The sequence below is a fragment of the Hippocampus bargibanti genome, linkage group LG02 (assembly GCF_051943395.1).
Source record: "Hippocampus bargibanti isolate YZ-2025 linkage group LG02, ASM5194339v1, whole genome shotgun sequence".
Classification (NCBI taxonomy): domain Eukaryota; kingdom Metazoa; phylum Chordata; class Actinopteri; order Syngnathiformes; family Syngnathidae; genus Hippocampus; species Hippocampus bargibanti.
Window position 1 is genome coordinate 28,139,171 of NC_142735.1, and position 20,830 is coordinate 28,160,000.

Consider the following 20,830-nt stretch of genomic DNA (forward strand, 5'->3'; position numbering starts at 1 on the left):
TTCGTAAAATGGGACCGATACGGTTCACGATACGTACTCGATATCAAAGTGGTTACAAGAACAAGTGTGGCTGGCTTTCGTCCTCTACACTATTTTAGTGCCGCGTGGTCTGCAACAAAGAATCAACAACGAAACTGTCCCCCAGACGATGACTGAATTCAAATTATGATTTTCGTCTCTCCCACGCACCCACGATTTTTTTCTAATCCACAAGTGCGTCATCTGGGTATTTCCGCGCTGGGTTGAGTGGTTGGTGTCGAGCAATACAATTTTGGCATCAAGGTAGCGCTCAATACAACCGGAACAAGTTATTTTATTTTAATAAAATAAAGGTCTAAACTTCCGGGTGCTACAATGCTGGATTTGCGCTTTAAATTTGGAATTATGCGACTACAATCATGTGTTACAGTAAAGGCTTGTCTTGTCCGAAACACGTTGAAAAGTGAGATCATAAAGTTTCAGGAAAATCGAATTAAGATCACTAGCCAAGATACAAATTAATTAGTTTCAATGGTATGAACTTAAGCATACTTTGTGCTGTTGTTTTGAGTTAGCTCAGGATCGGATTGCAATTTGTGACGACTATACGTAGCGTACTCCAAATTCGATTTTTCAACTTGCTTTTCGTGTAACCGCACGTGTTAATTTATGTTTGAAATATGTTCCACTTTACTCGTGCTCGAAATGGAACATTCGGTCAGTCCCGTTGCTGCAATACAAACAGTTCTTTCTCCCTCTCTACCCGTCTTTGTTTTGGTTGAGTAAACAAATCAATGTTGCGTCAACGACTTAGGACAATAATGTTGCCACTTTACCGGAAAATGCGCGTAGTGTCGTCACATGCGGCTTGACATCCCGTCCCGGCGCGGCTCAGGGCTGTATCTCGGTGGGCGGAGAGTGGAGGCGGCGACTTGAGCACTCACTTGACTCGAGACCCGTTTTTGCCAAATCTTCGCACGGTTTGGCGCTTACAAACTTGACAAAAGGAGACCGAAGAGCCCGCGGGGATTAGAGGGAGCCATGGCCAGTAAGTTGAGCCACTTTCGCTCGCTTTTGCTGCGTGGCAGCTAACTTTTTTTTGGGAGCGCGGAAGGGGCAGGGAGGTGAAAGTGGACGGGGTGTTGTTTTGCGCCCTGGGGAATCCCCCCACGGCCAGTGCCTTGTCAACGTTTGTTATTACTTACTTACTTCGGCGTGCGGTATCTTCGAGGTGAACGTATGAACTTGTGTTGAGATGAATAACCTTCCCGGTATGAGTGAATGTGGAGTTGGGGACGGGCCTGTTGGGTCACGTATTTCCTACTGCGACTCTCGAGGCCCCGGACGTCGTTTAAAAATGAGGTCGTTTAATATGTAGTATCCTCGCTTTTTCACTGTTCAATATTCCACATACAAAGGTAGTTTCCTGCGTGTGAGCAGTTTATCTTAAAAAGGAAAATATGTCAGATGTTATCTTGTTCATCATTGTCTCGGGTGGGCTCCAAGTTGCATCACAACTGGTTGGTTGTAAATTTGTGGTAGTGGTTTCTCAAACTTTTTAAACCTGCTATCATTTCAGAAATAGTCAGAACAACCCCAAAAAGGAGACAACGTTTTCTTCCCCAAAAGTATTTCAACCAATCATTAAGTTGTGTGAACACTTTGATAATGATGAATGATTCTGACTTCTTTTTAAGGAACTTTTTTTTAGGATGCAACCGACTGCAACTAAAACAGCTTTAAACTCCGTTGCTCTACTCTTAAAAACAGCAATAGTATTTGGCATGTGAAAAGTGACGTGATTGTCAAGCATTTGACACACTAAGTACTGTATTTAACTTAAAAGTTCCAAATAATATTATTGCACTTAAAAATGGCTGTAGTGTATCACACACGGTGTTGTGGCCTCACGTGTATCGTCTTTAAATTTTATGCAACCAACTTGAATTGTCCTGCCGTAGGTCTACAGGACGTAAACATACTTCCATGTCTCTAAAGTTGGTCACGTGACCTTTGTGTCACACATCACTTGTTTTCATGAAGTGCAACAATTCATTAAGTATCAGAAACTTGAGAACGGATTTGTCCGTGTGTCATTTGACACCATCTTTTATTTTTATTTTGCGGTGTGGCTTTTTACTGTCAAGTCAGCATGTTCAGTGTGTCTCTGTGACCTTTTACCTCCTTGGGCATTTCCGCTGTGACCGCACCAAGAATGTAAACTAGCCACAAATATGTGCTGAAATCTTTTTCTGTCTGTTGCGCTCCCCTTTTTTTGTGTTTCAAAATCCCCCTTGTATACATTCCAGGTGTGTACGGATGGCCAATGAACACTCTCAACCCAGGTACGACGACTCATCCTGACAAATAAAAAAGGATTCCACAACCACTCCGCCTCGCGTTGACCGATTATGGGACGGTCATACGGTGTACATTAACCACCTCGTTGTTGTCCTGTCAAGTCCAAACAGCGAGCCCCTTCATCGAGATCATTGAGCAGCCGAAGCAGCGCGGGATGCGGTTCCGGTACAAATGTGAGGGCCGCTCAGCGGGTAGCATACCTGGGGAAAAAAGCAACGACACCACCAAGACCCACCCGGCCATTAAGGTGACTTCACTTCGTCCACAAAGTCAATAAAATTGTGCAAGGTGCCACCATCCAAAACAAAACAAACAAACAAACAAATAAAAAATAAATAAATGGGTAGATTAATACAGAAATAATAAAAATATAATACAGGAAAAAATAAATAATAAACATAATAAACAAATAAACAGATTCATAAATAAATAATAAATAAATGCTAAATAAGTAATAAATAATAAACGATAATAAAAACATACATAAATAATAAATCATAATAAATAAATAATAACTAAGAAATAAACAACAAAAACTCCAAATAAGTGATGAATAAACAATAAATGATCATCAATAAAGAATAAATAAATAATAAAACCATAAGAAATGATCATAAATAAATAATCCATAAATAATAAATACACAAAACATAATAAATAAAGAATACATGAATAATAAATAAATAAGTAAATTGAAAATAAACAAATAAAACATTTCAAATGTCATCACTTATTACCAGTAAATATGCAACTAGACTTTCATCCCCAAATACTTCATTATTTTAAAGTCATCTTATAACAGTACTCTGACAATCAAAATTGCTCAATTTGAACAAAATACTCAAGGATGAAGAGACTCTGTAGCTTCCACTCACAATTCAGGCGAGGCATAGCCCCCTCGCCCAACATCCAAAACTCCTCGATCTGGAGAGAAGTATCACTTCAACACCAATTCCACTCCTGACAGAGTTTTGGTGGAATCTTCGGACGTTTCAGAACGCGTACAAAAAGTGTAGGTGAAAGCCTGCTAGCTTCTTGCTAACGGGCATTAGATTGATTATTTTTCCCCCTAATAATTTTTATTATATTAAGATACTACTTTGTGTTTTTTTTTTTTTTCAAAAATACATTTAAAATTTTCCGTTTTAGTTCTATGATGCTAAGCTCTCATACTAAAAACCAAGGGGAGGCTAACACACTAACAGAAATGAGTGCAGACATTCCAATCAAATAAAGCTAGGTACACATGGATACAAAAATATCAGGACTCCACCTCTGCCCATCTGTCTTCTTCTATCCTTCTATTCACTCTGTCTGTGCGTGTGCGTGTGTATACCGGGACAGGTGCACAACTACAGCGGCCCACTGCGTGTTCGGATCTCCCTGGTGACAAAGAACACGCCGTACAAGCCTCACCCGCACGAGCTGGTGGGAAAAGACTGCAAGCACGGCTACTACGAAGCCGACTTACAGGAGAGACGGATACACAGGTAGCGTATAAAAGGGAGCGCCATCGAGTATGAGCCACATATGATCGGGGGCGGGGCGAGGGGGGGGGGGGTTACAGACTCCACCGCTGCAAGCTGAGTGGATCATTAACAGCACAGATTAGCTCGTGACATATTTGCCTCTTTCGTTTCGGGACGCTAGCCGAGTGCTGCCGCGTAATTGCAAAAGTACCGCCAGATCAACATCAGCTCACTGACCCCTCGCAATAAATACCTTATAAATCAACTGCGCATAGCCCGTTGCGTTGTTGCTATGAGGTGAACAGGCAGATAGTATTTGTTGTCAATAACTCGTCGTTTGTGCGACGTGTGTCATCAGTTTTCAGAACTTGGGCATTCAGTGTGTGAAGAAGAAGGATGTCATTGAAGCCATCACGTGTCGGCTGCAGACGAACAACAACCCCTTCAACAGTAAGTAGCCCAAAAAAATAAATACAAGACCCGCCCTACAGCTCCCACTCACCCACTGTTTTTTTTTTTGGTGAGTGCGGACGAATGCTAACTGTCAATAGGAAATCCTATTGACAAGCTAATAGAAAATTAGCATAAAGACCCTTGAGGGGTATTCCTTCAAGTACCCAAACATTTATTTTCTGGGTGTTCTTTCTAGTGATGTTGAAAGTTGAGTTTCGGTACCAATGCATTGTCGCGTTGGTTCCTCGTGATTTCAAAGTTATTTCTTGCATCATCAACCAGCCCTCACATCACTTTTCTGCCGCTGGGAAGAACCCCCGCGACCAATTAAACATGCCGAAAGCATTGAAGGTGGCCTTGTGACAGGATGCGTTGATGTCATTGCTGCGCCCCCCAAAGTGTCAGCCACGCCTTCACCCTCTCCCCCTCTGTGTCTTTGGCGACAGTTCACGAGGCCAAGGTGTGGGAGGAGGAATTCGACCTGAATTCGGTGCGGCTCTGCTTCCAGGCCTCCATCACGCTGCCTTCGGGGGACCAGTTCCCCCTGGATCCTGTTGTCTCGCAGCCCATCTTTGACAACAGTGAGTGATGCAATATTCGCATGCAGCGTCATCTGCTGAATCCCAACTGAAATGTCAACTGACTTGTTCTTTTCCGTACACTCTTAACAACAACAACAACAAAATATAGCTTTACTACTATTTTTCTTGATTCAACAGATACACACAGACTGGTCAATTTAAAATCAATTTTAGCAACAGTTTCCATGGACACAAAATGTTCGACTCAAGACTGGTATTTTAAAATCAGGGATTCCAGACGGAATTCCGCTATTTTTTCCGCCAAAGTGATATTTTATATTTTCAAAAAGGTTCTTTTATTTCTTTATCCAACCACTAAAACATTTTTTTTGAAGGGTGATATGTTGATCAGAATGCGTCGTGCTTGAGTGAGCATGCTTTTGTGTGTTTTGGTTGATGTCGGTTGCTTCCGTTGACAATCGGGATCGCTCAGGAGTAAAATATCACGAGACTGCGCGATGAAACGTGAAAACACATATGGCAGCTCCCTTACCGCGCTTTTGGCCAATAAACCTGCGCTAAACATTGTTGCATTTTTGGTACTTACATGTTTAATGTGTTAATAGTATAGACAGTGTAGGTTAGATATCCATATCGATTTTGTTTTGATGTAAAGCTTATGACGTGCACGTGTTATGTGTGATTGCTCGCTCGGGAGAGCGCACTACTTTTCACATTGTAAAGATGTCGTGGAAGAGAGATATCCTACACAAGAGTGATAGTGGAACGGTGACGTCTCTGGATGGAGGGATAAAGAATATGTGGAATTTGGCATGGTTAGAAAAACAAATTGGCGGACGCCCGCTTTCAGATTTCATATTCAAACCTAAAAATCCAGGGAAAGCCCTTTGCAGCATTTTGCGATGGAAAAGTGATCAACTCTGCTGGCAAAGGTTGGACGTCACTCAAACAGCATTGTGAGGGAAGCAAACATGCAGAGAAAAAAAGATTGAGAATGCAGAATTACAAATTACCTGGTGAGTCATTCCAATTCATAAATTATTATTCTTATGAAGGAAATTGTGATAGGTCTTGTTTATTACTGTTGACCTGTAGTCTACCATGATTTTAATGATGATTTATAATACGAAACTAACTAACTTGAATGAGACTTGATGGGGGATGACCAAAGTTGGTGAAAAACCTCTATAAACACAATAAATGGTATGTGTATAATTATCTCTCTCATCTCATTTTCCGTACCGCTTCTTCCTCATTAGGGTCGCGGGGGTTGCTGGAGCCTATCTCAGCTGTCTTCGGGCACGAGGCGGGGGACACCCTGAATTGGTTGCCAGCCAATCGCAGGGCACACAAAGACATACAACAGTCACTCTCACACTCACACCTATGGACAATTTGGAGTGGTCAATCCGCCTGCCATGCATGTTTTTGGAGTGTGGGAGGAAACCGGAGGACCCGGAGAAAACCCACGCGGGTCCGGGGAGAACATGCAAACTCCACACAGGGAGGCCGGACCGGGACGCGAACCGGCGACCTCTGCACTGTGAAACCGGTGTGCTAACCACTTGGCTACCGGGCCGCCCTGTGTATAATTATGTAGCAGATATTTAATATGCAATCTTGTATTCGTGAATTTACGGCCCCCTTAACCCCCGGCTGATCTGTTTCATTTTTTTCCCTCGATTTTAATTTCCCTTGGCTGGGATCCCTGTAAAATAGTTTTGGTCTATTTTGCTTCACTTTACGAAAATCCAGCACATTTCAAGGAAGATGAAGGACATTGGGGATATTTTTATTGGTCTCAAATGTGAAAATGGAGCCAATTGGCCCAAAACGTGATTGGACCAAAACAGTATTGTAGTTGACTTGAGAAATAACGACAATCCAAATTTTCCAAATATAATCTCAAAAAGGATTTCACAAATTCAAACATGAATGACATGAGTAAAATGAACAGAAACTAATAATATTTTCTTTGCTCATATTAATAAACACAAGCTTGCAGGTTTTCGCATGTATCTCCCCAACTCGGAAGTCATTTTTCTCAATCATGGTTTCTTCAACCAAAATTCCCGCGCACACAGCGCAGACACACGGGACCGAGTCTAAGCAAAAGTCCTGCTTCGGCCGGGCTTGATTTTCAAAGTAACTGCAATTTTCTTTGCCGTTGATATGAATTGTATCACACATTGCATTTCCTTGCTTACGGCCAATCACGTTACAATGGCTTATTGATTGAAATCATATTGAAAACCCGCAGTGACGCAGGAATTGATGCATTCCAAACACTGTTTTCTCATTTCGGTTTGTCCCCAATGCTGCCGCAAATGTGTTGAGTAAGATTCTGGACACGTATGCATTTCAGGTTATGAAAGCATGACTCGGGGCCTCACCCATTTAAAAAAAACAGCTCCCGGCCACATTGCTTACATCATGTCTTCATATAATGGCTACGATAATGACAACCATTAGCCGGAAAGGTAGTGAGCGTGCCATATTTACAAAACGCTCCACGCATTAAAAGGCTTAGCGTCGGTTAAGGGTGCTGTTTTCTATATTTCACACATAAACAAGACTTATTATTGGATGTGGGCATGGTAGAATGTACGCTGACTTAATCGATACGTTAGCATGCACGGGAGCAAAACAAAATTCATTTGAATGTTAATAAAGCCGATAGCATCGAATGTGTGTTATTCTATTGACCAATCCTCATCCACAAATCCAACAAAGTCCTCATCTTCTATGTCTTTTGGCTCCTCTGGAACAATGCTGGCTTTTGCGAAAGCTCCAACAACCTCGTTAGCAGACAGGATAGCCCAGCATACAATCCCTTCAACGATGCTTCCCAGTCTTAGTCACTGTGTTCGTCAGCACTTCCACGCCACTCACAACTTCAGTTTGGCCGTCCATGGCTGCCCGAATAAATAGATAGACTGACAGATAAGAGCTAGCTAGCTCACTATCCCAGCTGTCTAGTGAGCTAGCTAACTAGCTTGCAAGCTAGCTCACTAGCTTGCTCACTATTCTACCTGTCAAGTAAGCTAGCTAGGTAGTGAGCTACCTACTGTAGCTAGCTCACAAGCTAGCTCAATAGATTGATGGATAGAGAAAAATATCAAAACTAAACACAAAACTAAATATATTAAAAAAATAGCAACAAGCATTCACTGCCACGCTTCATTTTAACGCGGCCCATAATGACATTAGTGAAGACGACGGCGCCATAGTGTGAAATGAAATGATTCATTCGATGAGTTAGTTCCTCAAAAATCAACGGCGTGATTAGCACTAATATCGTGAAAGTTCGCCTCGGCCGGCTTTCAAGCGACGTCTGATCTGATTTCAACTCATCCGGCTGCATTCTCAATCTCTGCGTTTTCTTTCTTTTTTCTTTCTTTCTTTCTTTCTTTCTTTCATTTTTGTCTTGTCGCAGGGGCTCCAAACACGGCAGAGTTGAAGATTTGCAGAGTAAACCGCAATTCGGGGAGCTGCAAAGGCGGCGATGAAATCTTTCTCCTCTGTGACAAAGTACAAAAAGGTCAAACCTGCCACCGGGCGTGTTCTGGAAGGCGAGGTCCACTTCCTGTTCCAAACTTTTCTCCGCCCCCTCCCACAGAGGACATCGAGGTGCGCTTCTTCCAGGACTCCTGGGAGGGCAAAGGAACCTTCTCGCAAGCCGATGTCCACAGGCAGGTGGCCATCGTGTTCCGCACGCCACCCTACCGCGACGCCAACCTCAGCGAGCCCGTCCGCGTCAAGGTGCAGCTGCGTCGGCCATCGGACCGTGAGGTCAGCGAGCCCATGGACTTCCAGTACTTGCCCGCCGAGCGGGGTACGACTTTTAAGACCTCCCTCCAGCAAATGCATGGCTGAACTGTGGTTCTGATTGACCTTTTTACGTCCCACCCCACCTCACTCCCTTCCAGACGAATATCGGTGGAATGAGAAGCGCAAACGCACCGGCGATATGTTCCAGAGTCTGAAACTGGGATCTCTGCTGTCTGCAAGTATGACACGACTTATAGAAGCCCCGACCCCCCCTTCGCCGAACAGTTACTAAGCCGATTTGAATTTCAGGGTCGATTCCGCCACCCGATCGGCGACACTTTGCCCCCGCCAGAAGGACAGCCCCAACTAAACCTCCGCCGACGATGGCGCCAGTTTGTGAGTCTGTTCAGCATTTTCTTCATCCCTCCGCACGACATTTTAACTCTACCTCATTTGTTTGTTTTTTTGTTTTTTCACAACAAATTTTAATTTGGACTCTCCCCTTTTACTTTGAAAACAGATTTCTTGACACGATTATTGTTGTTTTACTTTCGGCTTAGTTCCTTCAGTCAGCGGTTGCCAGATTTTGTCAAAATAGGCGTGGTACTTTTTTTTGTCTCATTTATGAATCCAAGAAAAACGTGTGATGAATGATTCTGGCATTTAAAATATTTCTGTTTAAGAATCAGGAAGTTTTTAAGAGTCCTACAATGGGGAAATTTGCAATCTACAGCAGCATTGAAAGGAGGTGGGGTGTTGAAAAGAAAAACAAAGTTTTGCATGCACAGATTGTGTTTCAGAAAAAAACTGTACATAGTGCATAAGTATAAAATACAATCTTAATGCACAAAAAAACCCATATCATTCTTTCTTTGCGGGTGATGACGTCTTATGTCTTATGTTGCTTCACCAAGAAATTGGTGAAGCAAGAAATGTCTCATTCATCTGTCTATCTATCTATCTATCTATCTATCTATCTATCTATCTATCTATCTATCTATCTATCTATCTATCTATCTATCTATCTATCTATCTATCTATCTATCTATCTATGCGTGCGTGCGTGTGTGCTTGTGTATATCTTTTTTCCCCCGTTTTTTTGTTATTATAATAATAATACATTTGATTTTGCTTATAAGTTTTGTGTTTCTTTTTTTGTTGTTGTAAATTTAACGGAATGTTAGATTACAACGCAGTATAAAAACAATCAAATATATTCTCTGTAATTCATATCGTTATTGGAGGGGCCAATAGATCTCATCTCATCTCATTTTCCGTACCGCTTATTCTTCATTCGGGTCGCGGGGGTTGCTGGAGCCTATCTCAGCTGTCTTCGGGCATTAGGCGGGGGACACCCTGAATTGGTTGCCAGCCAATCACAGGGCATATAAAGACATACAACAGTCACTCTCACACTCACACCTAGGGACAATTTGGAGTCGTCAGTCTGCCTGCCATGCATGTTTTTGGAGTGTGGGAGGAAACAGGAGGACCCGGAGAAAACCCACGCGGGTCCGGGGAGAGCATGCAAACTCCACACAGGGAGGCCGGACCGGGACGCGGACCGGCGACCTCTGCACTGTGAAGCCGGTGTGCTAACCACTCGACTACCGGGCCGCCCGGGCCAATAGACAACTTGTTTTATTCTTTATCCTTGTCAGAATTTAATATTTTATCCTGGCAAATGGCGGTATGTGTACCAATAAATAAAAATTTAAATGAATAAACCTAAATAAAAACTGAACAAAGAAAATTGAATAGCATACAAATTTCAAAAGGGGTTTTATACCTAGTGGTCGTGACCTAGTTTTTGTTTTTTTCTAAATTGACGGTGTGGGTTGTGTTTGTGCCGCAGTCCCACCAGCTGCCAGCGGGGCCAAGGCGGAGCCCTCCTTCACTCACATGCAGGCCAGCCAGATGTTCTCGAGCCAGACCAAGGCGCAGGCTTTGCCCTGCTCCTTCTCCTCCGTCTCTTCCTCGTCGCCATCTTCCAATTCGGTCGCGGCCACAAACCAAACGTGGAAGATCATGGAGAGTTTGAACCTGGGCCCACAGCCGCAAGCCGTCCGGGTTTCGGCATGCTCCGTGAACCACCCGCCCGTTTCCAGCCAGGACTACCCCACCGTCAACCTGTCAGACCTTCAGGAATTCTTCCCCAGCATCAGCTCGGTCGTCACCCAAGAGCCGGCGGCCTCGCAGGGGAGCGGCGCCACCCCGCAGTCCACCGCCGGCTACTTCCCCATACTGGGCTCTCAGTTCCCAGCGGATGCCGGCGCCGTCGAGGAGGGAATTCCGCAGTTCCCCAGTTTTTCGGAAGCCCAGGCTTCGGGAAACTTAGACAGCCTCGACATGGACGACTTTGTGGACCTCCTAAACCCGCCGGACGAGAGCGGCAACGGCCAGCGGGTCGGCCCCTCGGCGGCGGCGCCGTTGACGGCGGCGCAGAACGCTTCGGACCCGGCCGGCAACCCGGGAAGCACCTGGATGAATTATCCCAACAGCATCGTCAACCTGCTCCAGAACGAGAGCATGATGGACGTCTTGACCAACAACGGCAACAACCCGCCGCGGCCCGCCGTTCTGGACGAGTTTGACGAGTTGATTTCCGTGGACGAGGATCATCTCATTTCCATTTTCAACAGCGGAAGCCAAGCCGGTTTCGTTTCGGGACACCCCACTTAAAGAAACCCTGCTGAGAGTGGCACCTCTGGAATGCCTCCTTTCAGCATTTATTCCACGTCCATTTCCTAGGATGCTCTTTGTTCTCACTCTGTAAGACAATTCAGGGCACTGGAGGGAATGACGGTGTCTCGCCACTAATATGATTCCCGCTTATGCATGCCCTTCAATCTGACTCCCAAAGATGCCATATATATATATACACACACACACACACACACACACACACACACACACACACACACACACACACACACACACACACACACACACACACACACACACACGCACACATATATACACACACACAAGACAATACAATACAATACATATTGATTTATATAGCGCTTTAACAACAGCTGCTGAAGCTGCAACAAAGCGCTTAACATGGACAATTATCATATACCTGTACAGGTAATAAAGCAGTGACAAAGATAGTAAAAATCACCAGTGAGTACAACTAAGATCAAGTCAGAATCATGCTGAGTCATATACTGTATATCATTTTCATCCCCCCCCCCCCCCCCCAAAAAAAAAGCTAGTTAGTCATCATGAGGTGTTGGGATGGACCATCACTTGAGCTATCTGGCTATCAAGCATGCTATCTGGCTGGCTACCTAGCTAGCTTTCTAGCTGGCTATCTATTTGCTATTTGCTATATATATCTAGCTGGTTACCTAGCTAGCTATCTTGACGGCTACCTAGCTAGCTATCTAGCTAGCGTTCTAGCTGGCTATCTATTTGCTATAGATGAGCTATCTAACTAGCTAGCTAACTTTCCATCTATTTGAGGTATTCCGGGTTGAGTGAACGCTGGCGCATGTGGCTGCCGCTGCTCACTACAGAAAAACTGATCCTGTGACTGTAAAGTGACCTTGAGAGTTTTGAAAGGCGCTCAAAAATGAAATGTATTATTATTATTGTTATTATCATCATCAAGAGAGCTTACACAGACGTATCATCATCAAATTAACGTATTTTCTGGACATCAAGGCGGACCTTCAAGGAATGACTTGTTTCAAAAACGTTTACATTATATAAACTGCGCCGTAATAAGGAGCTACAGTAGAGGCCGGGGTTATGCACCCAGTAGACTAAGTTGTCAAAATCATGGCCCGCGAGAAAAATCCGGCCCGCCACATCATTTTATTTGGCCCACGAAAGCAAATCAAGCATGTCAAGTCTCATGATGCTTGCTAAAGTCCGAACTAAAATTTCAAATTGTCGTATGTAAACCACAAGAAGTTATTATTTTTGACTACAAATTTGAAAACGTGTTATTCATTAATTTGTTGTGTGTTCTATATGTTATATGCGAGGGCATGAAACATTCCAATGACTTAACCAAATTCATAACGGGCACTGAGAGGAAACCGTAACGACAATGTGGCTGGCCCATGGCATAAAATGATTTTGACACCCTTGCTGTGATTAGATTAGCCTTTAGTAATCTCACAGTGGATAAATTTACATCGATAAAGAAATAAAGCGAATGTCAACAAAACAGTCACATTTGGCCATCATTTTCCTTTTTTTTTTAATGTCAAACACGAATATAGAAATTGCAGAATAGTATAATGTGTGCTATTTTCTCCCATTTAATGAGCTCTAAAATATTCCAGGGTTTTATCAATACAATAATAAATATCCGGGTTGTGTAAGCGCTGGCGCATGTGGCTGCCGCTGCTCACCCGCAGAAAAACTGATCCTCTGACTGTAAAGTGACCTTGAGAGTTTTGAAAGGCGCTCATAAATGAAATGTATTATTATTATTATTATTTTCAGAGATTACCAATCTTCCTTCTTCTTTAAAATGTTTATGTTCCAAAAGGTTTTTCATGTAATATGTTCGACTTAAATTTTTCCGAAATACTGTAGATTATAAAAAAATCTTTGGGGAGACATTAAATACAAAAACAAGCCAAAAACACCATTTTTTTTCATTTCTAATTACTGTGTTATAAGCGGAAATGATGGTGAAATTGTAAAAACATTCAACGTTTTTAAAGTAATTTTAAGACATTATTGACATGAAACGGCGTTCTCGGCATGCATTGTGCAATACTTCTTCCACGGTAGGGAAATGGAGTCGCCGTTTTTTGATTCTATTTGTGAGACTTGTGGCTCATTATTGCTTCTCATCTGAGGCGCGTGGTGATCTTTTGAAGAAAATGAAGGCTTTTTGGGTGATCCTTATACACCAGGAAAAACGGTCAGTCAGAAGCTATTTGAGCATTTTTCTGATTTCCACGTCCTCGTCCGCTTTTTGCTAACGCATCGTTAGTTGCTAACCACGTGCTACTCGTAAGCCCCAACCTTCATTTGGACGCCATAAAACTTGTCTATCCTTGTTTCAGCCCTTAAAACTAGTGACTAGCACTTTTCTGTTCGTCCAGTGTAGAAATGTCATTTGGTCATGAGAAAAGAAAAAAAAACGTTACTGCAGTTCCATCGTTACCTTGACTTGCACTGAATTGTCTGACTGGTAAGGACAAAGAGCCGACTGGTACTCGTACTTACACTACGAGTTGAATTTTTCCGCTATTGAACAAATGCTCAAATGGATTTTTATCAAGGTTGTTGAAGTTTCTTAACATGTTCACCTTTTTTTTATTATTATTATTAAACGACGACAGCAGGTCTGCTTTTCGGACTCGGATTGCAAACAGACTTGTTCGGTAAGTTGTGTCTTTAATGAGTCTGTCACCTTTGTTACAATAGTGGACCAATGTCCTTTTCTTATTTTTTTAAACATCTCTCCAAATGGTAATCATGTGCTCAGAACCAAATGATGAAGGGTCTACTTGTAAATAACACGGGCAACGTTCATGTCCGCTTGCATCGCAATGAACTGTAAAAAAAGCGTCATGTTGTGTTTGGTTGTTTATTGCAGTTTCCCCCGCAACCTTTGAGCCAAGGCAGATATTTTAAATTTGGAGGAAAACATGTTTGTGCTAATCTGTTCTCGTGCCAACTAATGTGAAATGCCAAAAAACAAAAATGATCGACTGTTTTTTTTTTGTTTGTTTTTTTTAAAGTTTGGCAATCATCATTTTATTGTTTGGCAACGGCTTTGAGGAACTGGATTCAAACCGACTTGCTTCATCGTTGAATAAAAGATTCTCGAAGATGTTTTCAACTTCTGTGATTGTAAATTCATCCAGGTTTTGCAACAAAAAAGGAAAACGCATTACTTTATTTGGTAACTATGTCAACTGCTCATGAAAAAGATGCGTCAAGACAAATAGAAAATGTACAGAAATGGGTGGGGGGTCCCCACAACGTCAGCACATATGTCAATACTGCTGTGGACTGCAAATTTCCCCATTGTGTGACGACTAAAGGTTTTCTGTGTCCTCCATCTTGAGAGGTTTGATCCGCATGCTTGTTTTGGCCAAGCTTTTACGTCGGATGCCCTTCCTGACACAACCCTCTGTATTTATCCTGGCTTGATACCGGCACGAGAAGACATATGTCCCTTTGTGGCTACAGAACAAGCAACTCGCTTAGTAAAAGGCTCCCAAACACAAAATGGTAATCGGCACAGCAACATTCAAAAATGCAAAAACTGTACTCACCATTTGATGACAATGCCCTGATCTTACCGTGAAATGGGCATCTCTTTCCTTACATTACATCATTATTATTATATTAATACATTTCATTTCTAAGCGCCTTTCAAAACTCTCAAGGTCAATTTACAGTCACAAGAAACGTTTTTTTTTTTTTTTTGTGGGTGAGCAGCGGCAGCCACACGAGCCAGCGTTCACTCTACCCGGAAGTAACTCAAATAGATAGTAAGCTAGCTAGCAAAAAAAGTTAATTCCTAAATCTTAACTATATATATAATATTTTATTTTATTTCAAGTGCTTTTCCAAGCTCTCAAGGTCACTACAGTCACACACAAGCATAGATACAATAATAAGTAAAATACAATTATAAATAAAATACAATAAATGAAATACAATTATAAATAGGAACAAGAGATAGAGCGACAGAAAAATCAATTTTAAATAAGTGGGTTTTGAGATGGGATTTGAAGGTGGGATGTTACGAATGGAAATGGAGGAAGTGAGTTTCAGAGTTTGGGGGCAGAGCCGCTGAAAGCTCTCAACCATCGTGCTGACACGGGCAGCAGGGGGCACACAGAGTTGGAGGGAGGAAGAGGATCTGAGGGAACGAGAGGGAATAGAAATTTGAAGAAGGTCAGATTGGTATGTGGGGGGCAAGGTTATGGATAGCTTTAAATGTATAAAGAATAATTTTAAAGTTGATTCTATATTTGATCGGGAGCCAGTGGAGCTTTGTGTAAGCGGGTTTGGTAAATGATACAACTTCTGGATAGGGTTGAGGTTCTTTATTAGGACTGTCTTCTTGGTCGGAGGGAGAAAGCAATTGACATGTGTGCCTCTCGTAGGCTCTCGTGTGACGGACTTGCAGCAGCGCATGCTCCTTTGGTCTATAGCCAGGCATCACTAGTGGAACAAGCAAATAACGATTTGCTCATATCATTACATCTCCCTTTCTTAATTGAGTTCTTTACTTTTAACAAATGTAACGAATTTAATTATGGCAACACACACAGTATAATTAGAAAATTTAAACTTGAATAAAGTCTGAAACATTAACATCATCTTTTCACCACATGATCACTTAGAAAAACATGTTAAATGTTTTCAATCAGTCTCTCAGGTGGTTTCACTTTTCTTGAGGATTTTCGGATAGCATATCCTGGAATTAGAGGTGTTACAACAGTCTCTGTTACAGGCTCTGTTCGTTGACTTGCTATGGTTGGTTCTTTGAGAAGATCTCGGCGGTTTCTTCTTAAAACAGCACCTTCCTCTGTCTGAACGTTGTATGACCTTGGTTGGACCTGAAACAGACAGTCCCTTTCTGTGACCATGTGTCTGTTTTGTCTTTGTACCTTACTTGGTCACCGGTGTGTAGTTCAGTTACTTTAAAGTCAGAATTCTGGGAATAAAGTCATACAGTAAAGTCTCGTTATATCGATATTCTCGGGAGTTAGAAAAAAATGTCGATATAACCGTACTGTCGATATATCCGCCCTGCGCGGAACTGCATTAACAAAAGCCGCCAAAAGAGGGCATCCAAGCGCCATATAAGAAACGGAGCTGGCCATGATCTCGCCATTTTGTGCCTCTTTTTTTTTGGGTGTGTTCCCCGAATGTTGCCTCAAAATGGCACATATAATTCTTTAATCGATTGCAAACATGTATGATTTCCTCTTCAGAGCTACAGTGTATTTGAATCATATTCATAACTGGATGTGTAACAAGAAAGCATATTATCCGAATCTGAAGCCATTGTTTGGATTCACAAGCAATGCAAGACGTCTTGGTGTGAAGTCATTTTTATTGGTGTTTTGCATTTGAATAAAAAAGTGACATCGGTTGTCCTTTAATACACAGTATGGAATGTATGGTAATTTGCAAAATCACGCTTCAGCAGACAAAACAAGAAACATTGTTGCAAAAAAAAAAAACGATTGCATTCATATACAGTACAGTGGGCATGTACATAACACAACAGGGAAACTGCAACGCTTACATCTTACTGTATTATGTATGCAAGTCATCAATCGTCTTCTGCTTCCCATTTTTACCTTTTAACGTGAGAATTCTGAGAATCTTCTTCTTTTCCTTTCGGCTTTTCCCTTCAAGGGGTCGACACATCAAGTCAGTGTCCTCCATCTTTAGAGGTTTGATCCGCATGTTTGTTTTGGCCAAGCTTTTACGTTGGATGCCCTTCCTGACACAACCCTCTGTATTTAATCGGGCTTGGGACGAGTTCTGAGAATAACGTCAGAATTCTCACTTTAAAGTCAGAATTCTCCTGTGAATGTAAAGTGACCTTGAGAGTTTTGAAAGGTGCTTATAAATTAAATGTATTATTATTATTTTATGATTATTAATCTTGCCAACCATATTTTTTTTTCAGTGGCCCTAAAGAATAAAGTCAGAATTCTGAGAATAAAGTGAGAATCTTGCCAACCATATATTTTTTTCTTCAGTGGTCCTAATCCTCTTCCGTACATATTTACGTGAACACGGACTCAAGTGAAATATTTTTACAAATACGATTTGCTCATTTTATTACAGATGATAGATAAGTGTAATCTCTTACCTTCTTTTCGTCAAACGTGGTGATCGCTGATCAGGTAGTCAACCCGATGTAAAAAAAAAATGAGTTTATTTCAGTCTGGAAACTGCAGCTTCGAGTGGCCGCTGTCCGTCTGTGGCTGGAGGAGGTACAGTAGTGTAAATCTCCAGCTACAGCAAGTCAAGGCCAAATCTGGTCCCGCCACATCATTTTATTCAGCCCCCGAATGCAAATCAAGCATATAAAGTTCCATGATACTTGCTGAGGTCCGAACCAAAATTTTACATTGTCCCATGTAAATCACAATAGCACTCATCATGTTTGACTTTAAATTTTAAAACTAGTTATTCATTAACTTGTGCGCTCTGTTTATATCGTGTTTTCATAATGGCTGCAGCTGTAACAAAGCTTCAAGATGGCGCCGCACGAGTGTCTGCCTTTTGTTTTTCTAAAACGGCCCTGTAGTGCACTGGTTAGCACGCCGGATACACAGTGAAGAGGTTGTGAGTTGCAGACGTGGGTACGTGAGTTTTCTCTGGTTCCTCAGGTTACCTCTAACATTAACTCCAAATTGTCCCGAGGTGTGAGTGTGAGAGTGACTTGTTTTTTTGTCTCTTTGTGCCTTGCGATTGGCTTGGTTGCCTTGGCTGGCAACCAATTCCGGGTGGCCCCTGCCTAGACGGCTGGGATAGGCTCTAAAGAGTTTGATGTTTCTCTTTTTCGTAAGTAGGTTCGTTGTCAGATCTCCCAGGCAAGTGACACGTAGAGGCTCACTGAAAAACGTCAAAGGTGTACACACGTCAGCGCCGCAGGGCGCACGTGTGACACCACAGCTCCATCCCCCCCCCCCCCCCCCCCCCCCCCGCCCCCCGTGACCCAAATGAGGATAAAGCCGTCCGGAAAATTGATAATTATTTTACTTTCCTCTTCCTTTCATAACATTGATGCTGTTAAATGTAAATTTCTCCAATGGAAGACTAATAAAGGCTAAACTAATCTAATGTCTAAAATGAGGTGGACATTTTTAATGGTTTGGATCGGACAAGAAATGCGCAAACAATAAACAGTGAAAAGGAACATTATTTTTTTTGTACATAAAATGACATTCACTTGTAAACATTAAACATTTAAAATAGTCATATTCAAGGATTTTAACACGGTAACTATTTAATATCGCATTTTACACAATCGCCCCCCGCCCCTACCTCAACCATGTTTAAAAATACTTTCGGGCGCTCGGACCTTGCGGGCACCAAGCTACGCAACCACCACTCGAGTTACGACGACGTGCTAACGTGCTAAGCTAACTACTTAGCCCGACCGGGACGGTCGCGCATCTATTTTGGTGTCTGCCCGCCCGGTGGACCTTTTCATTTCTCCGGAGTAATCTTTCATTTTTGTGTGTGTGCATTCGTGCGCGCGCAAGCGCCTGTGTGTGTTACCCATCGGGTTGACTTCACAATGCCGAGCAAAAAGAAGAAATACAACGCGAGATTTCCACCGGTAAGTGTTTACCAATGCCGATGTCTCCCGTAAAGCTAACACGAGCTAATCTTGGTCAATGCAAATTTGTTATTCTATAAACTTCATTTGGTTTTGGTTGTACTTTCCAAGGTGAACACAAAACGTCTGTCGATCAAAGCACGTTGAAACGCACTGGCATTCCCCCAAATTATCGCCATAACCTCTCTCAAATTCGCCACTATTTCGCATTGTTTTTAGCACGGCGAGCTGCTTGCTGTAAAAGCGTTCCGAAATGTTTGTTGCACGTCTTTCTTTTACCAGACACTTTTTATGTGTTGTTTTCTTTTTTTCAGGCAAGGATTAAGAAGATTATGCAGACGGATGAAGAAATAGGCAAAGTGGCTGCTGCAGTACCTGTTATTATTTGTATCCTTTATTCCTAACATTTGCCGTGCTGACAAGGGGTTAAAAAGTTTTCTAAGGTGGGGAAGGAGATCAATATGACCAACATATGATAGTCAGGAACTTCTAGACTAAAACAACCACAATTTATGCATTTTCAAGTGTCTTATGGCATCATCTTGGAGGAACCCCATTGCTTAAAAGACAAGTTTGTGTCATCATCTTTAAAGCCAATGCAGGTTCCTTTACCACGACATCAGCGAGAGCCTTGGAGCTTTTCTTGGAGTCGTTGCTCACTAAGGCCTGTCACGTCACGCAATCCAAAAATGCAAAGACCATGACGACGTCACACTTGTAAGTTTTGCTGTCAATGACGTTTGCGTGCTCAGAATCAGAATACCTTTATTCGTCCCACAATGGGGAAATTTGCAGTCCACAGCAGCAATTGAAAAGGGATGGAGTTGGGGTGGGGTGAAAAGATAGAAAACAAGATATTCTAAGCATAACAAAATAAAAATGTCAACTGTATACTGTGCAAATGTAAATGTGCAAAACCGTTCCATAAGAGAAAAAAAAAACTGTACATAGTGCAGAATCAAGAAATGCATTTTGATATATTGCAACAACCCATATTTACAAGTGTCCAGTTTTTTTTCCTTTTTCTTTTTTTCACATGTGATCATTGAGAATTGTGAAGCCTGACAGCAGTCGGTAGGAACGAGCGGCGGTACCTCTCCTTCTTGCAGCGCCTCTTGTCTTTCTCGCCTATTTGCAACTTTTTTTTTCTCTATCATAAGTGCCCAAATATGCAATGAGATCCAACCAACACATTGTTGGTTGAAACAGATATAGATTAAAGAAGAGTGAATCAAAATGTCCTTTTTCACCAGTGGATTAAAGACGTCTTGTTGAAAATGGGGCACACGTCTGCTATAACCTAAATTAGAAAGCAACAAGAAGCTGTATCTTGGACAATAGTTAGGACAAAGACGGTTCGACACTCGCATTGACTAAGAACATTGGTCACCACCAAGGCCTCAAATTGAAGCCATACAAAGTCAAGTCAAATACAGTCAAATCTCAGTTTTCAAACATCTCTGTTTCTTGACCCATTCAATTTTTGACTAAAATTATCCGTTTTTTTTACAATAATAATCCATAATAATCTATTTAATGTCTAAGCACCTTTCAAATTTTATGCCTCGGTTTACAAGTAAAAAAGGGTTCTCGGCCGAATGGAGCGCACCTGAATGCACTACTCGACTCCCCTCCGCTTCCTTCTAATGTCACTTCCTGGTGTCGCGTCTCATTGTGACAGACGCATTATCCTGGTGTAGCGTTCCATTGTGAGCAGGCATCTTTGTATTGTTCAATCACGACAAAAAAAACATATTAATTATAATCTGAAATTTTGTTTCGGTTTTCGACCAAATCGGTTTTCGAACAGGTTTCTGGAACAGATTATGGTAAAAAAACAGATGTTACTGTACTCAAAGGAATTTGTTGATGAGCTGATCTTTGTGTATATGGACAGAAAACAATGCATCGAGCTGGAACAGCAGTTTGATTTCTTGAAAGATCTGGTGGCA

At 42.1% G+C, this 20,830-nt stretch overlaps 2 protein-coding genes across 2 annotated transcripts in view; both read left to right on the forward strand.

Annotated features, from left to right (window-relative positions):
- Positions 1 to 872: 872 nt before the first annotated feature.
- rela (RELA proto-oncogene, NF-kB subunit a) lies at positions 873 to 11,540 on the forward strand. The gene is made up of 11 exons (XM_088990700.1): positions 873 to 1,027; positions 2,289 to 2,324; positions 2,442 to 2,587; positions 3,685 to 3,830; positions 4,168 to 4,259; positions 4,709 to 4,843; positions 8,241 to 8,345; positions 8,424 to 8,639; positions 8,734 to 8,814; positions 8,885 to 8,971; positions 10,431 to 11,540. The coding sequence occupies exons 1-11, from the start codon at positions 1,021 to 1,023 to the stop codon at positions 11,255 to 11,257; spliced, it is 1,878 nt and encodes a 625-aa protein (XP_088846826.1). The 5' UTR covers positions 873 to 1,020; the 3' UTR covers positions 11,258 to 11,540.
- Positions 11,541 to 18,246: 6,706 nt separating this feature from the next.
- Positions 18,247 to 20,830, forward strand: part of drap1 (DR1 associated protein 1) — a 5,118-nt gene continuing 2,534 nt past the window's right edge. The window contains exons 1-4 of the mRNA XM_088990701.1: positions 18,247 to 18,878; positions 19,193 to 19,265; positions 19,502 to 19,595; positions 20,776 to 20,830. The exon at positions 20,776 to 20,830 is cut by the window's right edge and continues 71 nt beyond it. Coding sequence (XP_088846827.1) covers positions 18,837 to 18,878; positions 19,193 to 19,265; positions 19,502 to 19,595; positions 20,776 to 20,830 — 264 coding nt within the window. The 5' untranslated portion in view covers positions 18,247 to 18,836. The remainder of the gene's footprint in view (positions 18,879 to 19,192; positions 19,266 to 19,501; positions 19,596 to 20,775) is intronic.

What these genes read in the sequence shown, in the direction of transcription:
- rela (XM_088990700.1), top strand. An exon ending in CAGGAGAGACGGATACACAG is followed by an intron (nt 3,831 to 4,167) that starts GTAGCGTATAAA and finishes GTGTGTCATCAG; the next exon opens with TTTTCAGAACTTGGGCATTC. An exon ending in GCCGACGATGGCGCCAGTTT is followed by an intron (nt 8,972 to 10,430) that starts GTGAGTCTGTTC and finishes TTTGTGCCGCAG; the next exon opens with TCCCACCAGCTGCCAGCGGG.